Below are 26172 nucleotides of genomic sequence, written 5' to 3'. Positions count from 1 at the left end.
GCAAAGCAGCATGGCCATGCTCAGAGCAGGGAAGCCACATGGCCAGTACGATGGCAGGTGTAGGTGCTGCAGTGAAGCTGCCTCTGGGTGTAGTGACATGACCAAGGGCACATAGTATGGTGATAGCAGAGGTGGGAATGGCTGCTGTGGGTAGGGATCCATGGGGACACCTGGGCAGCTGGTGTCAGCAGCAGGAATGAGATGCACCACTGACATGCCACTAAGGTTAGCACAGGTTGAGGGAGCAGACCCCAAGTGGGGAGCAGGCATGGAGCATCCCAAGTAACAAGCAGTAGGATGAGTGTCATGTTGTGCCAGGGGCAGTTTAAATTGGAGATTAGAAAAAATTTCTTCCCTGAAAGGGTGGTCAGGCATTGGAACAGGTTCCTCAGAGTAATAATGGAGTCACCATCCCTGGAAAGATTTAGAAAGCATGTAGCTGTGACACTTGGAGACATGGCTTAGGGGTAGACTTGGCAGTGCTGAGTTAACAATTGGACTCTGATTTTAAAGTTCTTTTCCAACCTATGTGACTATATGGTCCATATTTCTTTTCCCCCTTGACTTATGGACAGAGAATGGTTTAGATTGGAAAAGACCTTTAAGACCATTGAGTCAAACCATTGACCCAGCCATGCCAAGTCCACCACTAAACAACGTCACACCCTGGGGCAGGTACCTGCCAGCCTCAATATTTTAGATTTCCTACAGTTCCTGGTGCAGCTCATTTGCCCAAAACCCATTTGTTTTCTTAGCAACAATCTGCACCCTCCCCTCAGCTACTTCAGCTCATTTTGCATGGATTTATTTTAAACTTTAACCCAGCAGCTCCTGGAAACTCTTCCATGCAACTTTGGGAAAAATTGGGCCAAGGGTATTTTGGGAGGAAAAACTCACCAAAAAAAAACCCCACAAAACCCCTAAATTTTTGTTTATACCAGTTAAACTTCTTTCAGGAGCGGAGCTCTGCAGCACTGGAATGGGATCCCACCAGCCTGAGCCCTGCACATGAAATACTAAGCACCAGGAATGCCCCTGCTTGCGTGGGGGACATCAGCCAGCCCCAGCCTGCCTAAGCTGCTCTAAGTAATAGCTATGAAGAGAGCAAAACATTCAAGTTAATGGAAATAAGTCTTTATTAAGTAACTTTTAATATCAGAAAAATAAAACTCTTATAATTCTCTTTACAACAAATATATAATATCAGTGCTTCGGCCATCATAATTTAAAGGCCCTTTATCATAAAATATATAGTTTTTAAACTTTACCAAAATTTAATTTATAATCCCTATGACCTCCCTACATATACATAACAAAGAGTGTAGTAAAATTAGCAAATACTAAGCTAGATCAATAGTTTATCAGTTTATTCTTAGTTTGTTGTTTATAGAAGTGGTACACGTACCTTATGTCTATTGATTCCTTGGCTTATTAGTTGCAGTGTACAATGCAATAAAACAAAATACACGCTCAGTGAACATTTGTTTGCATCTACAAGACTGTAGCTAGAGATCAGATTTTAATACTGACATATAACTATCCTACAAGCAATTATAGTATTAAAGTTATGCAGTACGTAATATGCCTTCAAGGCAACTCCTAGTTGTAAACTTTTATACGAAATGTAACTCTTCAAGTGGAAATAAAAATAAAATTTTCTGCATATTTACTAGTTTAATACATAATTTCTTTTTTGTTGTTACACTGAGAAAAAGATTGTCTTGGGAAAATAATGCTTTAAAAAAGAGGAAAAAATACATCAGGACTCTACTTTTGTGTCTTTTTTTTGTTTTTGCTGTTTTAATATATGTCAGCACAGATTTGGTAATGTACTGAGGATGAAAAAGCTAGAAACATCCACAGGTTGAAATGTAAGAAGCTCATTCAAGAGACTTTTTTTTTTTGGAAAGACAGTTTTGAAATGAAGTAAACTGATTACAGGGCCACTGTCACAGCTGCTGTCATGAATAATACAAGGACATTACACAACTCCCCCTTTTTCCTTTTTCTTACTAAAAATATATATTTATGAGTAAGACATGAATTTAACATAAAAATGCTTCACATTTTGAACTATATACTCTCTAAAAAAGGTCAAGAACAGCTTGATCAGACTAATGAACAGAATGTCAGCATCATCACTCTTAGTCAAAGTATGTGCATCCCAAAGCCCTTACTGTAACTAGATGAAGCCAGACAGACTTTTTCCACATTACACTAACAAAAGCAGTGGGTAGGAATTCACAAATTGAGACATTCCTGATCCTCTGGACATACTGCCCTTATCAAGGACAAAATGAAGGTGCATCTGGCAGTTTCTCTCTTCCCACCTGTCATTTATTATCTGAACCTGCCAAATAACACAATCCGTTTCAATAAATCAAACTATACTTTAAAAGATATTTGCAATGCTGAAGAATTAGGCATAAGTTGTCACATAAAAAAAAATATTTCCTCAAAGCTGGTAGAAGATAGCATTGGAAGTGTTGTTTGATATGTAGATAAGACTACACATCCTCCATAGCAGACAAGTACTTTTGCATTTAGGCAACAAGGTTCATTGCTGCCAACTCACAGAAGCCAAACAATTAACAGAGATCCTTTAGAAAAGCCTGGAAAATTTTAGGGGTTTTTTCAGTTGTGTAATTTATGAAAACTTGCCCTCATTGTGCCATAACATTATACCAGATGTATCTCTGCTAAACATGCCATCTGCTTACACTGTACCAGACAGAGACCCCTTAAGTTTAGTGTTACCATAGCAGCCTTTTGAGAAAGTAAAAATTTATTAATAACTTCAGTCTAATCCCAAGGAAGTCAAACAGTCAGAATTCATTAGAAAGTTTACTAGAGGGTACCATTACATCTATGCCTTCAAGTCTTTAAAAGTCCACATATAATAATATCCCTATAATATCTCTATTTAAGAGTGAATTTGAATTGCCTGAGTAACAGCTATCTGGCAAACAGGACACAATGGGACTTCCTTTTCACAGATTTTGTTGGCACACTCCAGGCAGAAGAGATTGTGACCACAGGGGACCAGAGCCGCAACAACTTGGTTCTCGAAGCACATCACGCAGTCGAGCTTCTGTCTTGACTCAGGGGGTGAGCTGGACGTGGAGCCACCATTGGAAGATGAATAGCTGTTGGTGCCATTGGAGAATGCAGGGATGTAGATAGGGAGGCCTACTTGGTGGCCAGTGCTAGGTGGGTCATTATTTGCTCTCCCAGCCAGCGGGTGATCCAGGCTTTCTGGAAATGTGGGTGACAGGCAAGGAGTAGATGGCTGTCTCCCTCGGCATTGAGGCTTAGTATTAATAGCAGGGTCACTACCAAAGCCAGGGAGAGGGTTTACAGGTTCAAAAGGAGTCCAAATGGTTTGGGAAGGCATTGATAAGGAGTCATACACAGGAGAGTCAACCGCAAGGTCTTCCATGCCCACTGAAGGCAATGTTTCTCCAAACCAAAAGTTGCTTTTGCTGAATGGACTTGTTGGGCTGAAATCAGCCAATCTATTGCTTCCAAAACAGGAATCTGTGGAACTACTTCCCAAGGAGCTGGAGCTGTCATTCCTATAATTAGAAATCATTCTGGTGCAACTAAGAGGGACAGGATTAGAAGCAAGCCATGCAGACCTGAGAGCGCCTCCTTCAAAACTCACATCTGTACCATTGTAGTGGAAATCATTCTCTTTATTCAGCTTGATGTGGTTCCCAGTACGCATGGCTATATGCATCTCTATCTCCTCACGTGCACAGTTGACATTTTCAGGCATTCCTGTGACTTCAAAGACTGGCTCCTTGTCCCTGCTGGGGGTGACTATGTAGGTATGGGTCTGCTGCTGAATTCTTTTGATTGTAGCTCCTTTTGGTCCAACCACCAGCCCAACTACACGGTAAGGCACCCTGACTTGGACTGTCATCTGACCTGGCAGATTAGGGGTACATGGCAGGCCTCCCAGAGCAGGACCACTCTTGTTGCGTGATGCTCTGATCATGGAGAAGTGTTCAGCAGCTGAGAGAATTTCCATTTTAGCCATGGCTACGTCCTCCTTTCGCCCAGTGACAACAAAGACTGGTTCTTCTCCCCGAACAGGGGTCTTAATGTAAGTATTTGTCTTGGCCCTTAGTGCTTTTATTTTGCAACCTGTTTAAAGGAAACATATACAAGTTTGGCAAGACATCCAAGTCTAGAAAGCCACAAGAAAGCCATCTAAGCTGTTTGAGTTTCAAGAAACCATAGGGTGAAACCAGAAGCAGCTGTTTGCATCTCTGCAAGCCACATCAGCAAAACCAGTATCAACTTATACCTATTATTTCCAAACAGGCCTCTGATACTTATAGCCACAAACTATTTTAGCAATGTTTCTTGGGCTGGTTTAGCCCAGCAACTCCTCAATTGCTATTTGATGGTGAATAAACATGAATGGCTTTTTCCTCCATCAGCCACCTTTGTGATTATCCCATACATACTAGTAGGTTTAAATTTTTTCCATTGATTGGGTGCACTTCAGTTATTTATAAGATCCTGCAAAAGGAGTAAAGGTTCACGCACAAATTTGCTGATATATTAGTCTTCCACCAACAAGCATGACCTAAAAGCAAATTAAGCATTTACAAGTGAGAGAAGTGTCTGTATTGCAACCTGTATAGGGTATAGATAAAATCAATTAACTGAGAACTCTTCATTTGCTTCCTTTTATCAGTAAGTGTTATTTAAAACTTTATTATTCCCTGGGAGATGAAGGAGCCACTGCTTGAACTGTCAAGTATGAGTTCAAGCAGTTTGTTGCATGCAAATAAGGCTTACTCTGTTAATAGTATATGCCTACATGGAATTTCTCTCATTCATTAACTGAGTAAATACAGTCTGAAATAAAAGCAGAAAGTTAATGAAATATTTGTCTTTGATTTTTGGGGACTGAATTATAAAGTTTGCCATGACACAGTGACAACAGGCTCTTTCCTGAGATACTCAAGGCATTTTGAAATACATACAGAAGCCCCTTTTACCCATGACAGGACCAGAAAAGCAGGCATTGCAAAATAAAGAGACACAAGCAGGTCCATGACATGCAAAACAGTCTACTGGATTCAGTCTTAATTGAATTTATCCTATTGTAAACAAATTCAAAAGCATGTAACAGTAAATGTTATTTTATAGTGAACCTCATCTTGAAAAAACTATAACTAACATTTTCAGATCAAGTGTTTTAAGCATCATTCCACTTGCAGCAATTTATTCACCTTTTCCTTATTTACTTTAAGCATCTCATAACCATTTGGATACTCAAAATAGTGTAAATAGTGTTTTGTTAGTCCTTTGCACCCAAGGTATCACAAGCAATAAATTGTACAGTTAGAAAACCACACAAAGATGCACTTTATTCAGTACTATCTACTAATATAAAGAAAGCAGCAAACATGCAGATGCTGGTTGGAATAGAGGGGAGGAAGAGCTGCTTCTTGAAGGGCCCCTGCACGTAGCAAGGACAAAGGCTGAACACAACAGTCCTTTGTTTTTGTGACACAGCTGGAAAGAAAGTTCATTAATCTTCAATAGCTAGTGAGGGCTCTGAGAGGCCCTACCTCCCCCAGAAAGCACATGGAGGAGCACAGGAGGGCTCCCAGAAGAGAGGGTGTGAGGCACAGACATACCTGTGCAAAGGAGGGGATACAGACCAGAGAGCCAAACATGTTGATCAGCAAGTGTCAGCAGGAGAGAGCAAACCCATAAGCCTCAACCTCCCACTACAGCCCACTGAGAAGGCATTAGTGCTCTACTAGATAAAAAAAAAGGGAAAATGGATATGAGATGCCTTACAGAGGTGGCAAAGCACACATCCTTTGAAGCCATGCCATTTCCCTACATGTACTAGAGAGCAGCACCTCACTGGCAACTTACCTTTACTCCTTCCATCTCTTTGTTTGCATTTTTCCCTGTAGTAAATCTGCTTGCTCACTCCATTCCCATTCTGAGAAACAACTGCTCACTTTAAAAATTGCAAATGTTTATTCAACATTAACAATAATACAACAAAAGGACTAAATAAGGAAGAACAGGCCTGGGAACCTCCCTCATGGCTGCCTACCACGTGGCTGGCTCATCTTAAAGATGGATGCTTTGCCTTTTTACATCTCTAGCGCCTCCTAGAGCCTTTGTCAGTCAACTCCTTCCTTGCTGTCCAGTGGTAGAAGTCACTTTCTTACATTCTGATTGGAGGTCAGGTGCTGCCATAGTAACAAGCCAACCTTCCCAAATGCCCAGATTACCAAGACCATCCCATTATAACACATACTGGGGGGAGCACATTGCAGTAACATAACTATACATTTATAAAACTTCTTTTAACATACATATAATGTTTACCCCTTAATTATGAGAGCCAACCATTTACTCATCTATAACGATTCCTTCCCAGTTACTCAGAAAATATAGTGGGCTCAAACATTAAACCCTAAGGATCTGTAAAATGGTGTCATTGACATTTTCACACTCTTTTTACTGAAACACCTAAACACAAAGTCAGTCTCCTGCTGTGTATCAATTATTCTCCAATATATACAGATTACTTTCATTTACTCCATTCCACCCAAGTATATATCCTTATTTCCCGAAAAATTACAGAGGCAACATTTAAAGAATACTAGAGGCATTTAGACATAGACATCTATATAGCAATATAATTCTATATTATATATCACAGTTCAGAGCCCACTTAATTCCAGATTCCAAACAGCCTTACCAAGTCTTACAGCTTACATTTTAAACAAGATTTTCCTGATATTTTAGAAATTCAAATTAAGTTAGAATTATGCACCTTCAACTCCATTCCCTGCAAATTCCCAGAGATGGCTTTGCCAGTGTCACATTTCCAAACCACTCTAGTATAAAGAAAAGCCTTCTTGCCTTTCTTCCTCAGGCTGCAGAACACAGACCAAGATGGGTATAGCTTTGCTTTTAAGGTATGAGTCACATACCTAGAAAGCAGAGGCCAAACACTGCCTCAAAACCTTGTAGCAACAGAATAAGACTTTTAAACATCAGAAAGTTTGCTTCAGCGGAAAGCTGACTCCCCAGACCATCAAGACCAACTCTCAATCTGTATCTGAAAAGTTAGGAAGAACTGAAGAAAGTCACCACATACAAAACCCAATATTTCTGAATGAGTCAGTCAATACTCACCGGATTTTGCCTACAAGGAGTGCTGGAAATCCCCACAAAAGACACTCATGTCAAAATACAAGGTCAGTAGCCCATAATACCACTCTAGCCAAATGACCTTTCTATTTGCTTTTACTCAGCTGCTCTGGTTTCCCACTCTCTTCCATTAGTCACTACTGAGGCAATGCTGCAAAGCACAGCTGATCCCATCCCCTCTACAACAATTCTGCAGCCACAATGACAAGTTCTGCCAGCTATGAAATCACAGGGCCAAAGGATAAATCAAGAAGTTTCTGTATCTAAGCTCAGGAGACTGGGAAAGACAAAGGGGAAGAAAAAATATGTCACCCACACTTTTGCAATAAGATTTTTGTATCCAAGATTTTGAAGTACATAGAAAAAAAAGCCTGAAAAGGGGACTTCTAGACCAGAAATTTCATCTAATCAAACCTTTCCAAGTGATTTTAGTTTGGTGTGATAACAAAAGTCTATTCAATACCAGTTACCATCCTTGGTTCAACAGCATAAGCATTCCTAAGCAGCACATTCAGCCATAAGTACATACAGACACAGTTAAACCAAGAATCTTTTAGTTTGTTTTTATTTAGGCAAAAATTTAGTACTTGCATGCCCAGGCACCTGACGAGGAGCCAAGCCTGAGCCAAGTTCTGTAGGCAGTGTTCACCCTGTGCTGGCTGATTTGTATCATTCTTCTCAAGCCTTCTCCCCATTTTTTTTCCCCTTAAGAGGATTATTTGACTGTACATTTTAACCACACAATGAACATTATACTCCTAAAGAAACTTAAGGGTAGTTCTAAAGGAATAGTTTACCTCATACACTGCCAATTTGAAATGATCAAATACTTCCTAATTAAAAAGAGATTATAAGAAGACAGAATAATTTTTTCCCTTGAAATGAGTTAAGTTTAGCAGCCATAGCACCTGCAGTCCTCATCCATCACACAGCAACAACCAGCTCAGCCCTCACTCCCCTTTTCACCTTTCATCATCACTAACAGGATGAGAGACATCAAACCCAATCTCAGGCCATTCAATCCATGAAGGAAACTCCCCAATGAAGCCAGCAGAGCCAAGTAACCACAGTGGGAAGCCTGTGCACACCTGCTTCACATCACACCAGCTGAGCTGCTGCCATGAGCCAAGAACCACCCCAAAAAAGCATTCCAGACTCCTGTTCTGCACAGCCATGGAGACATGTAACCTTTCCCCAGTTTCTTTCTTCTGCTGAATTCACCTCCATGTCACACAGTGGGAATGGGACATGGATCAATTTATAGATGAGGTTCCCTTTGTTGTGTGGTATCCCCTCTCTCACCACAGGACAGAAGTCCTTAATCCTTCCAATTATCAACAGTGGCAAAATGCAACCTGTCACAGCAGGGACACACACCTTATACCACATTCCTCTTGCCAAGTGCTGCAAAACTGGGGTTCAGGCACACACAGGAACTTAAACCTTCTTACCGTTATGTCTATTTAATTTTGCCTCCCCAATTACAGAGGGATCTAGGAAAAAAAAGCTGAAAGAAATTTATCCAAATAGAAGCCTGGAAGTCATGGTGGGTAAAAAATCAGTGAGCAGCCCCTGTGAACCACAATCAAATGAAATCAGTTTGTTTTCCTTCCCTGCTCCTGACAAGTAACTAGCTAAGGGGATCAAAACTGAGAACTTCCTGCAGCTCTTCAAACACAATTAGTGTGTGAAGCTACCAGTACAGCCTAGGCTGGAAAAGCAGCAAGCAGGGTGAAGCTGTATTAGCATCAACTCATCTCTTAAACAGGAGGGAGGGCTGACGAGAAGCCCTGACCAAGTCTGGCATCCTTCAACTTGTCCCCAGAGCAACCACAGATCTCACAGCCCATCAGCACTAAAGAGAAAGCCATAGTTTGCAGGAATATATTTTTCAGTAGCTTTGCAGTTATCTGATAAAAGACAATATTGTATTACAGCCTCTATTCTGAATACAGTCTTTAGTGCTCTGACCACCATAATAAGCTGACACCCAGTAAAAAAGCAGCAACAAAATAATTACTCACATCAACCCCAAACCATGAGCTGCTAGCAGAGCCATAGCTAATTTCTTGCCTAGAAAGCAAGGGCAAGGTCTGGGAAGTCCCTCCAGACCAGCAGGGGATGGCATAGCATTGCCAAGTGTGTTGACAGGAACATGCAGGGATTTGTTTTCTATGAGCCTGTGTCGTGGTTTGAGAAGAAGTGAGTTTTTTTGGGATGCTGTGGTCAAACCAATAGGTGCTCAGATTTGAATATTGGCACCTGGTGTGGCCACTGGAGACATGGATACGCCTCTGAGAAGACGGGAGGTTAAAAGCAGAGCACTCCCAGGAAAATTTCCTCTTGGGTTCCGGCGGGGAAACAGGTCAGACCTCTCCCCTGCCCAGCTGCTGTGGCTGGGCGGGAGAGGGGAAGCCATGCAGCCGGCTTGGACAGAGAGGGGAGGTGAAGAGGCCCTTGCAGGATGGAAGGGTGGAGGAACATTGGAGAGTCATCGGGCAGCCCCCCGCCCCCCCCGCCCAGGAGAGAGAGGGAGAGCTGGTGTCTGTGCCTGTGCCACCTTGAAATTTGATAGCAGGCCGGCTGAGAAGGAGAAGGGGAGGGGGGGAGGGTGCGGCGAGAAGGTGCTCGGCTGCCGTGGGAGTTCTGGACAGGCAGAGCCTGAGATTTTTAACCCTTTTCTTGCATGATGGAAACCTTACAAATGCTGATCCTTCTCCTGAATGAGAAGAGAGATAGGGATGAATAGCAGGAAATGAGCAAGTATGATGCAGGATTGTGCAAGTGAAAGATGTCCGAGAGAAGTTGAGAAGAATCTTAGGTGGCAGGAGATGATGGAGTGGCCTTTGGCTGGACTTTTCTTGTATAGCCATGGACAGAACCATTTTTTTCCTGTGACACAGAGACTACATCTAGGGGGAGGCAATGGCTTGGAGCCAAGAGAGTGCAGTGATGTTATGGGAGTGCATGAACAGAGACAACGGATGAGGAGGGTGGTGGTTGGTGCTCTCGATCTTCAGTGGAGGAGAGGATCTCTGTTCCTGAGACCCCTCGGCCCTAGGGGGTGAAATTTCATGGGGACAGGTGTCCCGAAAGTGAGAGACTGTGCTCTTTTTGGAACTGGACAAAGCACCCTTAAAAGGAAAACCCTAGAAGCAGCTCTGGTCCATGCGCAGTGGTGAGAGCACTGGGCATGGAAGGAAGATGTCACGATGGCAAATGATCTCCAGGCGGTGCCACGTGTGACATGGAAACACAAGAGGTTTCAACTGTGTTTCCAGGGGAAGCCTATGGCACAAGAGGGACTCCTCTCTACTTGATAAACTGAGAATTGATTATCTAAAGGGTGGTGATGGACCAGGAGTTGGTGATCTGAGGGATGGATGTATTGGAAATTTGGTGGGGGGAGGAGGAAATGTTTTTGGAAGGTTTTCATTCTTTCTGTGTGTTTCTTTTTACATATAGCTGTAGGTTAATAAAGTTTTCTCTTCTTTATTTCTAAGTGGGAGCCTGCTTTGCTTATTCCTGGTCACATCTCACAGCAGACACCAGGGAGAATGTATTTTCATGGGGGCACTGGCATTGTGCCAGCATCAAACCATGACAGCCTGCAACAGCTGTATATGGACACAGCTTTAAAGGGAGAGTCTGTTAAGCTGGCACAGCCCTTATTTCATTGCTAGGTTGCCACAAATTTTTAATCAGAAAGCAAGAACCCCTGTGACTATGTGCAAATCCTTTGTTACCTGACTGAAACATTGGATGGTAGTACCACAAGGCCAACAGCTGCTGGTCTGCAAAGCATAACACTGCACACCTGATTAACAAAGAAGGAAAAAATAATCTACTTCATTAAAAATGACTGCTTGACATATTTCAGAAGAGCTGTTCATTCCCAAGCTGCATTCTTTTGTTTAAACAGAACTCTTCCTCTCAGTTGTGAAATAACTAAAAGTATTTCTACAGTTTGTGATTATACAGAACAAAAAAGATAAATGCCCCATTTATTAAGCAGAGATGAAGCTGCATTGGGAGAGAAAATGAAAACCTATTCTAAATTGTTTAATGGCTAAACTTCCTTAAGCAGGCTGGCTACACAAGAAAATTAAAACCAGAACATTTGTGGCATTTTGCTGGGTTATTAAAGCCATTTTAAATACTACCTGTTGTCTAGTCAGTTGATAGACTGACTAGTTACTATCACCTTTCAACTAAGATCAAATAATTTCATCTCACACCTTGTTTTAATTAATGGAGTAGAAAATTTTAACTCTTGACAATTTAATTTTTTTAACTGGCTGTTGAATATAATTAGTTGATTTAAGGAAGATGGTCATTTCTCTATACTTGCAAAAGATGCTGATCTACATTATACTGAGTTTGTGTGGCCAGGTTTTGGTAGCCAGGGGGCTGCAGGGGTGGCTTCTGTAAAAAGCTGCCAGAAACTTCCCCTCTGCCAGACAGAACCAATGCCAGCCAGCTCCAAGATGGACCCACATGGGAGCAGGTAGATGCTCAAAAAAAGGCTGTGACCCTGTAGGAAGCCTGCACTAGAACAGTATTCTGGCAGGGACCTGTGGAGAGAGGAGCCCACACTAGAGCAGGTTTCCTGGTAGGACTTGTGACCCTGTAGGGGACCAACATTGGAGTAGGTTGTGCCTGAAGGACTGCACCCCATGAAAAGGGGGCCACATTGGAACAGTTCATTGAGAATTGTTGCTTGTGGGATGGACTTACATTATGAAGCCCGTCATCATTGTTATAAATGATCAACAAGAAAGCCAAATTAATAAATGTGAAAGATTTTATTTTCACGATCAAAATACAATCCTCAAAAACCACAGTCAAAGAGACAGCGTCGAGCCCGGGATTGGTGCTGGGTGAACCTAGATCCGACCTCTATCGCACCAGATCTCCCTCTGTTCACGAATGCCAAATGCTGTCTCCAGCGAGGCTGTTTTATACAGTTTTTTATGCCTGAGGCAGAGGTGCCCTGATTTCTTTTGTAACCCCGCATATATATGAAGTTTTCTTTCACTGTGCAGGGTTGGACAATTGCTGTTTCCTGAGTAGTGGCAGGCGCTGATCATGTCAGGGGAGGTCATGTATTCAGATGTATGTTTCTAGACGACTTCCGTTATTTTGATTGATGATATCTATCAAGTGCTGATCTCCTTCGGTGTTCCCTGATGCTTCCAGAGGAAGCCCATCTCCGCGCCAGCCATGTTCTTTTATTAGTTAATGAGGCATTCTTCTCCTGCTGCCACCAGGAGTTTCATAATTCCAATGTGGTAATCTGTCTCCAGGTTGTTCGTGGTCAGAGGCTCGTTAGATGTTAAATTCATTTTACAATTTTTATTTTATACATTTCCCCTTAAGCATGAATTATTTTACATTATATATTACAAGCATGAAGGACTGTTTCCCATGGAAAGGATCCCATGCTGGAATAGGGGAAGGACTCTTCTCCCTGAGCAGCAGCAGGAACAACATGTGATTGTTGGAAATTATATAACTTTCCTAATGATTTTTTTCTAATTAATGGCTTTCATTAACTTTTAAACTGTTTTAATTAATCATAAGAAGTTAAGCAGTGTAGTTTTCCACTCTGGCCAGCATATAGCTAACTTTCTTTTATTGTTAGAGTGTGATTATTAGATTACTGAAACTTATAAGTTTTGCTAAACTAACCCTGATAAGCTTCAGGGGCATTTTCTGTGCAGGGCTGCAGGGCCACCTCTGTTCTCAGCCGCATGATTTTCTGCGGTACCAGCAGGATGGCTCGGCAGCTCACAGCCAAAGCGGGGCCCAGCTCAGCTCCACCCGAAGCCGAGCAGAGGCGGCCTGGCCTGCCGGCTGTGGTTGGAACTCAGCGGCGGCAGAATCTTAGCCGCACTGCGGGCTGAGCTGGCCACGCAGAAAGCAGCCCCGCGGCTGGAATTAAATGTGACAGGGGTTAGAAAACAGCCAGGAAACAAGACCAGCCGCCACCCGCAGAGATCACATGACCATTCGCAGGCCTGAGCGAGATATTAACTCTTAGTGCACAGATGAAATTTGCAGACATCAATCCTCTCTCGAGTGAGAGAAAAAGGAAAGGGTGAAGACACACAAAGAAAACAACATGGGGTCAGCGAAGGAGTCAAATACCAGATGGGAGGAGAATGAGGAGATGCCTTAGTTTTGGGCTGAAATTCTCTTGTAAGGCTATGGTGACAATATAATTGATACATCAGACTCTTTTTTTTCCCCTCCTAATTCATGGAATACATTGAGGGGATGTAGCGTTCTAGCCATAGTCGTGAGCAGAAGCACCAGTGTTGAAGCAAGCAGATGTTGAAGTAGCTGTGATCTAATGAAAAGCTTGAACAGAGAGAGATGAGAAACCTGGCCCCAGGGATGGGAGAAGAAAATCTCTGTTCCCAGAGATAAAACAAAAAAACTTTTGTTTCTATACTAGAACAGCTCATCCTTAAAATTGCACCCCAATAAGCTGAGATGACCCATGGTGGTAGTTGTGGGAAGACTACCAAACCATGGGAGGGACTTCACGATTGCACATTTCTGGGTGGCTGCTATTCATGACAATTCAAACCATGAGAGAACTGTTTCTTGTGGAAAAGTCTCCATGGCACGGCAGGAGATGCCTTTCCCTAAGTGAACTGAAGAAAGATTATTTTAAAAGTGGTAAACTGACTGAAAAAAACAAATTTGTCTCTTTATACAGTGTCAGTAGGAAAAGAAAGAAGAGCTGGGGGGAGGAGAAGTGACCTGAAGGTTTCTTCTGATTTCTTACTATTTATTTTTAGTTCTGTTAATAAAGTTTTCTTTATACCCTTTAAAGTTTTGAGCCTGCTTTGCTCTCCTAATCCTTATCTCGCAGCAGAAAATGATAAAATAATTCTAGTGGGTGCACTGGCATTTGGCCTGCACTAGACCCAGTACATTAATTGGTGCATTGGCCGGGAAACTCGGATTGGCTAACCAAAACCACTACACTTAATTGGTGTTTCTGCCTGGTTCAACCAAAACCACCACACCTGACATTTTTGGTGACATGATGAACTGACCATAACCCCCATTCCATGTCTCCCTGCAATGGTGGGGGAGGAGGCAAGAACCCAGGAAGGAGGGAGGGGTGGGGGGAAGGTGTTTTTAAGGTCTTATTTTACTTCTCATTATCCTGCTCTGATATTGTTAGCAATAAATTCAATTAATATCCACAAGTTGAGTCTGTTTTGCCAGTGATAGCTATCTGTGAGTGATCTTTCCTGGTCCTTAACTCTTGAACCTTTCACTACATAATAAAAAAAATCAGAGCATTTTATACTAAAGATATTTTTCCTTGCCTCCTGACCCATCAACAACTCACCCCTGCAATCACAAGCTTTTAGATACACTGCAATGTCCTAGGGTGACTTTATGATGCTTGTATCCCCAATCATCTGTTTTGTTTATGCTGGATATTGAGTTCTGCACCTTTAAAACTAGATCCGAGAGCGAAGGGGGGGAGAAGAAGTGCGCGAAGTTTGTCTGCAGAAACTGCACTTGCTCCCCCGCATTCTCTCACTGACTGTTGCCTGCACCACGGACAGCAGAAGAGAGCTCTCCTTTGCTGTTAGTTTTTTAGCTAGCTAAGGCAGAGAAGTTCCCCAGACTGTGGCTTTTCTTTTTCTTGGAACCGATCAGCCCTGCTCTGGACCAAAAACCCAGAAAAGCACCGTGAGCTCACACCTATGGCTCACCGGGGCCCAGGATGCGGCATTTTCCAGTGCAGGAGGGACTGATAAGAGACTGAGCGAGCCGAGCTACACCCCACGAGAAGGACTCTCTCTGAATTTGCCATCTCGTCAGAACAACGAGAGGTTCCATTGTTTAATGTTATTCATTTTTTCATGTTTGTGAGTACTTAGCTTGTTAAATAAACAGTTTTTTCCACTTTTCTTGAAGGAGGCTTACCTCCCAAACTGGTTGAGGGAGGGGCTGCTTGAATTTGCTTTCTAGAGGAGACCTCTTCAGGAAGTTCCCTCCCAAATCTGTCCCAAATCAGGACTTGCAGTTACCAAACCTCTGTGCCTGCCTGTGGAACATATCAACATGGCTCTGTATTTGGTCTGGCTGAGCCAGAGTTCATTTCCCCAAAGCAGTCCTCACAGTGCTATGCTTTGCATTGGTAGCTAGAAATGTGTTGATAACACACCAGTGTTTTGGCTACTGCTGAGCAGCTCTGGCACAGCATCAGTGCTGTCTCTCAAAATTCCCCCCATTAGGGGCTGGGAGTGGGCAAGATCCTGGGAGGGGACACAACTAGGCCAGCTGACCCAAATTAACCAAAGGGATATTCCATAAGGGATATACAAGCTAAGAAAAGAAGGAGGAAGAGGGGTATTCCTTACTTATGATGTTTGCCTTCTGGAGCAACTGCTACACATGCTGAAGCCCCGCTAGACATCACTTGCTGATGGGAAGTAGAAAATAAAAAATTTTTCTTCCTCTTTGCTTGTGCACACACAAGCTTTCACTTTTGCCTTGGTAAATTGCCTTATCTCAGCCAACAAGTTGTTTTCCATCTTATTTTCTCTCCCCTGTCCAGCTGGGAAGCAGAAGTAATAGAGTGGCTTGATGGGCACCTTGTGTCCAGCCAAGGTCAACCCACCACAGACTCACCTCAAGTTTTGTGCACAGTTTTGGACACCTCAATATAAGAAAGCTATAAAGCTATTGGAGAGTATCCAAAGGAGGGCAACAAAGATGGTGAAGAATCTGGAGGGGAAGCTATACAAGGAGCAGTTGAGGTCACTTGAATTGTTCAGCCTAGAAGATACTAAGGGGAGACCTCATCACAGTCTACAACTTCCAGGGAAGTGGAGGGGCAGGCACAAATCTCCACTCTGGTGACCAGTGGCAGGACCCAAGGGAATGGCCTGAAGTTGTGTTAGAGGAGGTTTAGGTTGGACATTAAGATAAGGTTCTTCACCCAGGGTAGCTGGGCACTGGAACAGGCTTCCCAGGGAAGTGGTCACAGCACCAAGCCTGACAATTCATGAAGTGTTTTGACAATACTCTCAGGCACATGGTGCAATTTTTCCGGTTGACCCATGCAGGGCCAGGAGTTGGACTTTGATGACCCTTGTGGGTCACTTTCAACTCAGGATATTCTATGTTTCTATGCTATACATAGGGATCAAGACTGCTCCCATTATAATTCCATCACACCCATTTCTGAGGAGCAACCGACCACTTACTTAGCATTAGCACATGTAAAAAAATACAAAGCGAAGATGATACATGACTTATCTACTTGTCATTATCCAGCTGGAGCTGTAGAAGTGTTTTTATATGAGATACTTTCCAGACCAGCACTTCAAGTGCACCAGAGGTGCTGCAGCCACACAGGCTTTGCCTAGGTACCAGGACAGAGGACTCAGGAGATCTCAAGTGCTTTAACCAAGAGCCAAGGAATTGAGGTCGACCACTTGGCTGTGCCAGATCAAAGGAAGCAGGACTTTGTTTGATCCTATTTGTGCCAAGCTAAGAGATGGGAAATGTGGGCAGCTTTAAGAGTCTCTGATGATGTTGAGAAAGCTTTCCAAGAGAAGGCTACTCAAAAGCTCTCATGAATATTTCCCTCTTCTAAAAAAAAAGCTGTGGTTCAAGAACCACATAGAAACTCTTTATTAAAGATTTCTTAGGCATCTATTAATATATATATATATATATATATATATATATATATATAAAAATCTAGTACAGAATGAAGTAGTCAGTCCAGGACACTATCAAATAAATCAGCAATCTCACAGGCAGAAGAATACTCCAATTCCCAAAACAGATGGCAACTTTGTAAGCAAGTTCCATGGAGCAAAAAAGCCAGAGGGCAGCAACTTGTACAATTAGTTACTTGCACTGCTGTAGCACCAGGACTAAGGTAGCAGCTGTTGAGCCAAATTAGGAAGGTACAATAGCAGAAAAGCAATAGTTATAAGAGAGGGAGTACATCCAACAAATAACTACAGGAAAAAAGTTGTTTTGATTAGGAACACTGATCTAGTGAATGAAACAGATTTGTGTGAGCAACAGCATTGGGAAAGCTGACCTGCATGACAATATTAAAAAGAAACACTATTCATGCCATGCAGTAAATGGTCAATGTAGGAAAGACATTCTGTGCTGTTCTTGTGAGGCAGCAAAGGCTTCCTGAAGATAAGGAAAGCCCCGTATCTCTCTTGAGGAAGACACCAAGGTTGTCACCATGGAGACGTGATGAAGGAGAGAAAGTTAAAAGATATGGACTCTAGCTGGCTCATAGAATGACAGTGGCTCCTTGATCACCTAGTGAGAATTTTGTTTCTTTCTTATAACCAATGGACAGTGAATGTGTATGTTAAGTAAATGTAAATATCTTGAAAAAGTATAAAAGCAACATGTTACTATAATAAATCTCTCTTGCACCCTTCTGATGGAGTTGTGGTACTTTGTGCTGTGTCGCACTCTATAACGACATGTCAATAAAGGAAGGTTGCAAAAGACTATGCAAATTTTCACCTACACCAAAACCTTGATTCAAAAATGCTACTAGACCTGTGTTTTTATAGATGAAATCCCACAATATACTGTCAAAGGTTAAATGATCTAGAAGGTAAAAAGTAGCAGATAACGTGTCTGTTCAAAAGAGAAACTGAGAACCTGATGCAGACTGAGAACTACTGACTCACACCAGTAAAGGAAACAGATCTCAGACACTGACAAAATCTCATGCTTTTAAAAGAATACATGAAAGATAAAATGAAAACATTAAGGAGTAACTGAAATTGGAAACAAATGCTTGATTTAGAGCTCTTTGACCTTTCTTTTGATTAAATAAAAGTGTATTAGGGCTCAGCAACATTTTTTGCTACAGGAAGTTTGCAACCTTATCCCTGCTAAATTTTTTGCCTGCAATGAGAAATTGGCTGTATGGGATGGAAGCATTGCATGAAAAAAAAAATTTAAGATCTTTGAGATAGCCAACACCTTGTTTAGAACAAAGTTTCTTTTCCAGAAATTCAGACCACAGTGTACTAGAAGAGAGGGTAACAGGCTGAGACAGGGAAACACACAACATCTACCAACTTTACAAACAGCTTAAAAGAATTCATCCATTTTCTCATGCCAGACAAGTTAATCCAGTGCAGTTCAGAAGCACATTAATCAGGATTTCTTTTTTATGTGTATGTTATAAATATAAAAAAGAAAACCATACTCTTTTATAACACAGCAATTTTCCAAGAAAATCAAAAGGACCAGACAATTAGAAATTGGTATTTTACCTTCCAAGATTTTTAATTTCAGCTTCATTAAAAACTAATCTTATGATGCATTCACACTAAAATCTACAGAATTTCTGGCAGACTACACAAAGTCTCCTGAGCGTGCACTGTGTTTGGTGTCCTTCCCATCCAAGAAGCCAGACAAGAACAGCATTTATGAGCAAGGATTTACAATCCCAGCTGGAAAACTTGCACCTTTCTAACACACTCCACAACTTGAGTTGGATCTTTGCATAGCAGAAATGACAAATAACAACTGAAATCACATTTGTTACATGGTATCAGAGCAATAGGCCACTGAAAATTCAGCAGTAATTTCAGATTATGCCAGGCCACAGTATGCTCACATGTTTCAGATCCTGAAGTTCCAGGCTCTAAAAATGACAAGACTTCAACTACCTCAAAAAATAGCTTTCCAACAAATACCTCAAGTTTTATTTCAGTCTTTAGAACAAGGCATTTAATATAATATTTAATAACTGGCTTCTTATAGAAGATGCAAAAAAATAATATGAAGTGTAATTGCCTTTTTCACTTAAATTAGTTGAACCTGTGGTCTGTTGTCTGTGGCAATCAGTTGGCACCGAGATACATGACAACTTCTGTCATACAAATTAAACTTATCCATGAAAGTAGAAATCTTAAGAATCCAGTTTAAAAAAAACCCCAGAAACAACAAACATGCAATTCAGGTTAGTTAGCTATGCTTATGCTGACTACTCCTTACAGGTAATTAATAACCAGTCAAGGCTATATAAGTACTGTCAATAATTCAGTAATACTATTATCACAACACATCGAGAGATAAAACCAGATATTCAGTATTTTTGAAAGGACTATAATTACTCCCTCAATAGCTAAATACAGTACATAGATATCCTAACATAAGGTCTAGGATTATATTACTGTTATTATATTTTATTATAATATATCTAACTCTAGGGTTGCTTTAGCACTTTTCTACTACCTGAGTGATAGCTATTCCTTTTATTTGGCTGTTCAGCTATGTTAGATAGTTATCAACTACCAACTTATCAGAATTATGGTTTTGTTTCAATTTCCAGGATTATTTTAAACAAAGTAATATTTTGCTCAAGAGCCCACACTGAAAAACAAAGAACAAAAAAGAGTCCCGGATCATTAAATCTGCATAGAAGCGTTGCTTTAGAGTTAAGCAGCTCCCAACTCTAGTAATGTTTTAGGGAGAAAATCCACTATTGTCAGTTTTATCGAGGATATAAACACTTGGAAAAACCACATTACTTGGATAGTCAAAACACTGGAATGTATTAAATATATTCCAGCAATCACTATCTGAAGACAGTCAATATACTCAGAGATGCAGCATGTCTACAGGACACTTTGTCCCTTCCAGCATCTTTCAGGTTTTCTGTTTGTCTTTAGACACTACCCCTCTTTCTGCATTATTCAAAAGAGATTTTAGTGTTTAAATGTGTCTTACTTCAAGTGCAAAGTGCAGGAGGCACTGAAGACTTAGCATCACCAACTATACATAAGGGAAACAGTTTTCAGGTGATCCACAGAAGACTTTCACAAGTCCTTCACATGATTTAGAGATTAAAACAAAACCTTCAAAATTAGACCTCCAAAAGTTTTTTAAGTCTGGATACCTGCTTATTTAATTCCAGCTTTTCTCATGCAAACAAGGTCACCTCCTCAGCAACACAGCTTTCTTGCTACCACTTCTCAAGAGCACTTTCTCTAACTTGATTTTAGTTTTTTTTAAACCAATGCAACTTTGTGCATGCAGGATTTTTAGCTGCTGACAGCAAAGGAAGTAGCTTTTCTGCTCAGCATGATGACTGGCCAAGTTAGCAAAGGGTGGATTCAACAGCTAGTTCAAATTCACACAGGAAGCCTATACACTGCCAGGAATAGAATCTAGTTTTCTTGGCTCCCAGTCACATGCCTTTAAAAGAATAAAAGGATACAAAAATATTTTCCTTTGTTGTTCACTTTTGAGATTTTGCTACCTCAACGACTACAAAGAAATATATTGCACTACCTCAAAAAGTGTCTGTCAACTTCATTTCGCGAGGGGCAAGGGGAATAAGAAAAGGCTGAGAACATTTAAGATTAATAAAAATAACATTAAAAAAAAGAAAAAAAAGGCACAAAAATCTGCCATGTTTTAGAAATAATACACAACTTTTAAGGAGCACTAAACTTATTCATTAAAGTCTTAATCCTTTTCCAGTGATGTAAATGCTTCCAGCAGCAACACATTGAACTACTGTCACAGTAACCCAGCAACCTCTAACATAGTTTCAACTATCAACGACAAAGTACATTTCAAGCACTCCACACCTTCTATAGCTGTGGCATCCCACATCTGTGCACAGCTGCCAGCAAAAATGCCCACACGAGACCCTGGGCTGCAGCAAAAGACATGCCCAGCATTCTCCCCCTCTACTCTGCCCTTCTGAGACCCCACCTGGAGTATCACATCCAGGGGTCTGAGGTCCTCAGCACAAGAAAGACATGGACCTGTTAGAGTGGGTCCAGAGGTGGCCACAAAGATGATCAGAGGATTGGTGCACCTCTCTCCTATGAAGAAAGGCATGGGATTGTCCAGCATGGAGAGGAGAAGGCTTTGGAGAGACCTCATTGCAGCCTTCCAGTATCCTAAGGGGCTTATTAAAAGGAGAGAGTGGGGCTCTTTATACAAGCAGATAGTGACAGGAAAAGGGGCAATGGTTTTAAACTGAAAGAGGGCAGGTTTAGAGGAGATGTTAGGAAGAAATTCTTTACTCAAACAGTGGTGAAGCACTGGAACAAATTGTCCAGAGAAGTTGTGGATGCCCCATCCCTGGAAGTGTTCAGGGCCAGGTTGGATAGGACTCTGAGCAACCTGATCTAGTGAAAGGCACCCCCACCCATGGCAGGGGAGGGTTGGAACTAGATGATCTTGAAGGTCCCTTCCAACCCAAACCATTCTATGATTCTAATCTGGAATCCAGAAACCTAGAGCAGGGCTGTGGGAACACCACTGCCTTAAGTGCTGTATTTATTTCTGAAACTCACACACAATGGAAAAAACGTTAAATGCGTGCACCATAAGGTCTTTGCTTGTTTACAGCTTGCTTAGGACTCAGAAGCTCCTTTGGTCTGATAAAGTGTCTAGAGAGTCTCTTCCACTGTGCAAAAAAATTAAATTTGGATAAAGAATACTGTGGAATTCTGGTTATCATTACTTTTTCAGTTAGGACTTACAAAAAACATGCTCTCAGACACAGCAATGAGGCCTCAAGCAAAGCCTAACTCAAACTCAGCATTCCTGGTATTTCAGAGCTGATGTTTTTAGACTGCAGACATTCAAGTTCTTTTTATACCTCAGACAGAAACAGAATATAAACCTAATCTTTGTGGAAATCTATCAGAAGTAGCATTTCAATCTCATCACCCCTACATAATTAAAGTACTGCAGTACAGAGGAGTCTGGCATAAAACTTACCTGAATTCATTCAAGATAATCCTGGGAAGATCATGGAAGAGATCCTCCTAGAAGCTATGCTAAGGCACATGGAAGACAAGGTGATTCAGGACAGCCAGCATGGCTTTACCAAGGGCAAGTCCCGCCTGACCAACTTAGTGGCCTTCTATGATGGAGTGACTACATCAGTGCACAAGGGAAGGGCTACAGGTGTCATCTATCTGGACTTCTGTAAGACCTCTGACAGAGTCCCACACAATATCCTTCTCTCTAAATTGGAAAGAGATTGATTCAATGAGTGGACTGTTAAATGGATAAGAAATTGGTTGGACAGTTGCATCCAGAAGGTAGCAGTCAACAGCTCAGAGTCCTGATGGACATCAGTGAAAAGTGGTGTTCCTCAGGGGTCTGTACAGGGACCAGTGTTATTTAATATCTTCATTAATGACATAGACAAAGGGATTGAGCGCACCTTCAGCAAATTTGCAAATGACACCAAGCTGAGTGGTGCTGTTAACACACCTGAGGGATGGGATGCCATCCAGAGGGACCCAGACAAGCTTGAGAAGTGAGCCCATGAGAATCTCATGAGGTTCAACAGGACTGAGTGCAAGGTTCTGCACCTGAGTCAGGGCAATCCAGGCTGGGAGATGAAGAGATCAAGAGCAGCCCTGCCAAGAAGGACTTGGCGGTGCTGGAGGATGAGAGGCTGGACATGAGCCAGCAATGTGCACTTACAGCCCAGAAATCTAATTGTATCCTGGTCTGCATCAAAAGCAGCCAGGGCAGCAAGGCAAGAGAGGTGATTCTGTCCCTCTGCTCTCATGAAACCCCACCTGCAGTGCTACATACAGCTCTGGGGTCCCCAGCACAGGAAGGACATTGACCTGTTGGAGTCCAGAGTAGGCCACCAAGATTACAGGGATGAAGCACCTCTCCTATGAGGAAAGGCTAAGAGAATTGGGATTGTTGAGCCAGGAAAAGAGAAGGCTTCAGGGTGACCTAATTGTGGCCTTCCAGTACCTGAAGGGAACCTACAAGAAAGATGGAAAGAGACTATTTACAAGAGCATGTAGTGACAGAACAAGGGGGAATGGATCCAAACTGAGAGTAGGTTTAGATTAGATATTTGGAAGAAATTCTTTCCTGTGAGGGTGGTGAGGTACTGGAACAGGTTGCCCAGAGCAGCTGTGGATGCCCCATCCCTGTAAGTGTTCAAGGCCAGGTTGGATGGGGCTTTGCACAACCTGGTCTAGTGGAAAGTATGATAATGTAACCAGCTGGTTAGGATGTCTGCTAGGAAGAGAATATGCATCTTCATTTTTACAGAGAGCAGAATGATCTGTGAAGGATGCAGCTCTGACCAGCCTTGCTCAAGGCAGATCAAGCTGCACTACAACTGACAACACTTTGTGGGCTAGGGCACAGACACATGCAAAGCAAGTGGATGAAAAAGCAAGAGCCTCGAACCCATGCAATGAGCCAGCAGAGTTCTGTACCATGAAAGGGGATGCAAGGACTAGTATGTCTTAAGACATTTGACAAATATTTAGTGGAACTAATACAAGTTACATGAGGCAGTCTTTAAGCATAAGTCTCCCATTAATGAGAATTTTGAAGGGCCTCCTTGCACAAAGTTTTCATGCAAGTATATTTGGTAACAATTTTTTTAGTGCTCCCTCTACTCCTGCTCCTTCCTCTTTTGTAGCTGTAATTCTTGGTATTATAAAATCCCTCCCCATCAAGGCTAAATATTTTATCACAAGCCAAACAGCATGACACCAGATAAAAAATAAAAGCAGAAGCAGCAAATGAACCCTCAGGAACAATGATCCTATTTTTATGCAAACCCCATTATCTTGTCATTAAGTGACTCAAAGTATGGAAAAATATACTACAGAGAACAACCCTGATCTGGTGGAGAATAAACACGGCAGCCTAACCAGTCCTTGAAGCCCAGTAGTTTTTATTTCTTTAGAGAACTGTAGCAATCGCAGTTTTCATTTCTGTTTTCCACCCACCCCCCTCTCCTCTGCCTACCATCCCCAGTAACACATGAATAGTCTTAAGACATTGAAACACCATTTCTTGGAAAACAAATTTTCTGCTTGAACAGAACAGACCTGTCTGCATCAGAGGAAGCTACCTGAAAATTTCTGCTGCACAGCCTTCTATTCTCCTTTGACACATACAGCAAAAACCCCACCCTTAACTGCTAAAAACCTAAAATAAATGTAGAAAGAGAAAACAAGTTCACCTAAGCATTGGTGCTCAGTGGGCCTTTCTTTAGTACCACATTGGTTTAGACCAATCTTACTATTTCTTCCATACTCAAGGGAAAAAAACATTCCACACTGGTGTAGAGAGACTAGGCAGCATAACTGCTCATTATCAAAGCTCATTAGCAAAGGAGACACACCACCCCCAAAACAATTAAAAATAACACAGAAAGGGAAGAGAGAGTGGCAACTTCATTGTCCGAGTTTCCACACCTACACTTGACACTGCTCAGTGCTTCTTCCAATATATAAAAAGGGCCTTTAAAATTAAGTTCACCACTAGAAAGATGGTGCAAAACATCTAACTCCTCCAAGCACCACTCCTACAAGACCATATAAAAGGCACAGAATGATGGTGACATCACTGATGACCTCATCCTAATGACATAATAGAGACCCACCGAGTGTAGCAACAGCAATCAACAGGAAGCCATAACCCAAACAGAAAGACAAGGGCTTTCACACAGAGGAGGGCTAAACATGGCTCCTTTCTCCATCTCGTTGACTCTTCAGGTCTTTGCAATCGGTGAGCACCATGAAAAGCTGTAGGAACAGTGTCAGCCCATACCTTGCTCTCCAAGGCAAATTAAAGCCCTTCACTCAAAAATCTTCGTAAAACATAATACTAAGTTCCTACAGTGAAAGTCAGCTTCTCACTAAAGACCACGAGCCAAGTGTCACTGAAAAGCAAAGCCTATGCCAACACTTACCTGTACGTTGCCAGGCTATCTACTGCATTTTACAGCTCAGATGAACAAAAATGGAAGGTTTGAGCTAATCCAGTCCTTGCTCTCGCCTTCTCAAGCTGGGCTGGCCTGGTGCCAGCATCCTATACCCCATGGGGAAGCTAGAGGCTGGGAGGGAGAGGTCGTCCCCAGGGGGCATAATGCTACTACCGAGGCAAGGGGCTCCTGCAGCTAGCCTCGAAGGAGCATGCCCCAGGGGCGTGCGGGGATAGGCCTGCCACGAACCCCGGGGAAGGGCAGCAGGCCCAGGCCGCCCCACAACCCATCCAGTCCTCCACTCACCCTGGCGGCCCACGATCTCAGCCACATGGTCAGAGCTGGGCACGGGCACGCACTCGGTGGTGTTGACGCTCTTTCCGCAGAGCAACGCCGTCTGCTCGCCGCTGAGGCCCACCGAACCGCCGCCACTCAGGCCACCGCCGTAAGCGTGGGACAGCATTGCCGCCATCATGCCCTCAGGATCGTGCGCCCCGGCCGCTACCTCCTGCTCATCGAGAGCGGGCGAGAGCAGGACGGATCCCAACGCCGGCAGAAGCGGGAGCGGCTGGGAGGGCGAGGAAGACGTGGAGAGCAGCAGCAGCGCGGCCAAGTGGTCCTCTTCGTCCTCTTCCTCCAGCTCCAGATCTCCCTCGCCCCTCGCCGCCGCCTCCCCCGCTCCGCCAAGCCTCGGCTCCCCGAGGGAGTCCGGCGGCGGCGCCAAGCCCGCCCGCTGCCGGGCCACCCCCATCACTCCGCTGCCTCCGGCGGGCAGGCCGTGGTCGCGGAAGCCGAGGCCGGAGATGTGCTGCTGGAGCAGAGGCAGCGGGGGGGGGGAGAGGCGTGGCAGCTCGGCGGCACAGGAAGCCGCGGCGGCGCTGCTGCTCGGCATGGCGGGGGAGGCACGGCAGGCCGGGCAAGGTCTAGCGGCGCGGAGCCGCCATGCCGTGAGGAGCACGACCCGGACCCCAGGGGCCGCGCTCTCAGCACGCCTTCTGCCCCATAACCCACCCGGCAGCAGGCCTACAGACGGCGCTAGAATAGAGGGATCAGCGGGGAAGAGGTGATCCCGCCCCGCTCTCGCCGAATCGCCATTGGGCGGCAAAGCCGGTTCCTGGGCGGCGGCAGGGATGGATGGGGTGTCAGGAGGCCCCGCCCTCGACCCCGCCGCCTCAGCGCTTCGGTGAGCCCTGGGACGGTGGGGT

The 26172-nt window shown here is 43.2% G+C and overlaps 1 protein-coding gene across 1 annotated transcript; it reads right to left on the bottom strand.

Annotated features, from left to right (window-relative positions):
- Positions 1-1118: 1118 nt before the first annotated feature.
- LOC139598989 (RNA-binding E3 ubiquitin-protein ligase MEX3C-like) lies at positions 1119-25859 on the bottom strand. Its single transcript, XM_071445922.1, has 2 exons — positions 25274-25859; positions 1119-4149 (listed from the first exon to the last, which is right to left on the bottom strand). Exons 1-2 carry the CDS (start codon positions 25857-25859, stop codon positions 2924-2926), a joined length of 1812 nt encoding a protein of 603 aa, XP_071302023.1. The 3' UTR covers positions 1119-2923.
- Between the last annotated feature and the right edge of the window lie 313 nt (positions 25860-26172).

This window comes from Agelaius tricolor, unplaced genomic scaffold, assembly GCF_023055355.1.
Source record: "Agelaius tricolor isolate 1412-34295 unplaced genomic scaffold, bAgeTri1.0.p SCAF_21, whole genome shotgun sequence".
NCBI lineage: Eukaryota > Metazoa > Chordata > Aves > Passeriformes > Icteridae > Agelaius > Agelaius tricolor.
Note: the sequence above shows the minus strand (reverse complement) of the source record. Positions and strands in the feature narration are given on the sequence as shown.

What these genes read in the sequence shown, in the direction of transcription:
- LOC139598989 (XM_071445922.1), bottom strand. Translation starts at nt 25,859, where the DNA reads ATGCCGAGCAGCAGCGCCGCCGCGGCTTCCTGTGCCGCCGAGCTGCCA. An exon ending in TGAGATCGTGGGCCGCCAGG is followed by an intron (nt 4,150 to 25,273) that starts GTGAGTGGAGGA and finishes TCCTTTAAACAG; the next exon opens with GTTGCAAAATAAAAGCACTA.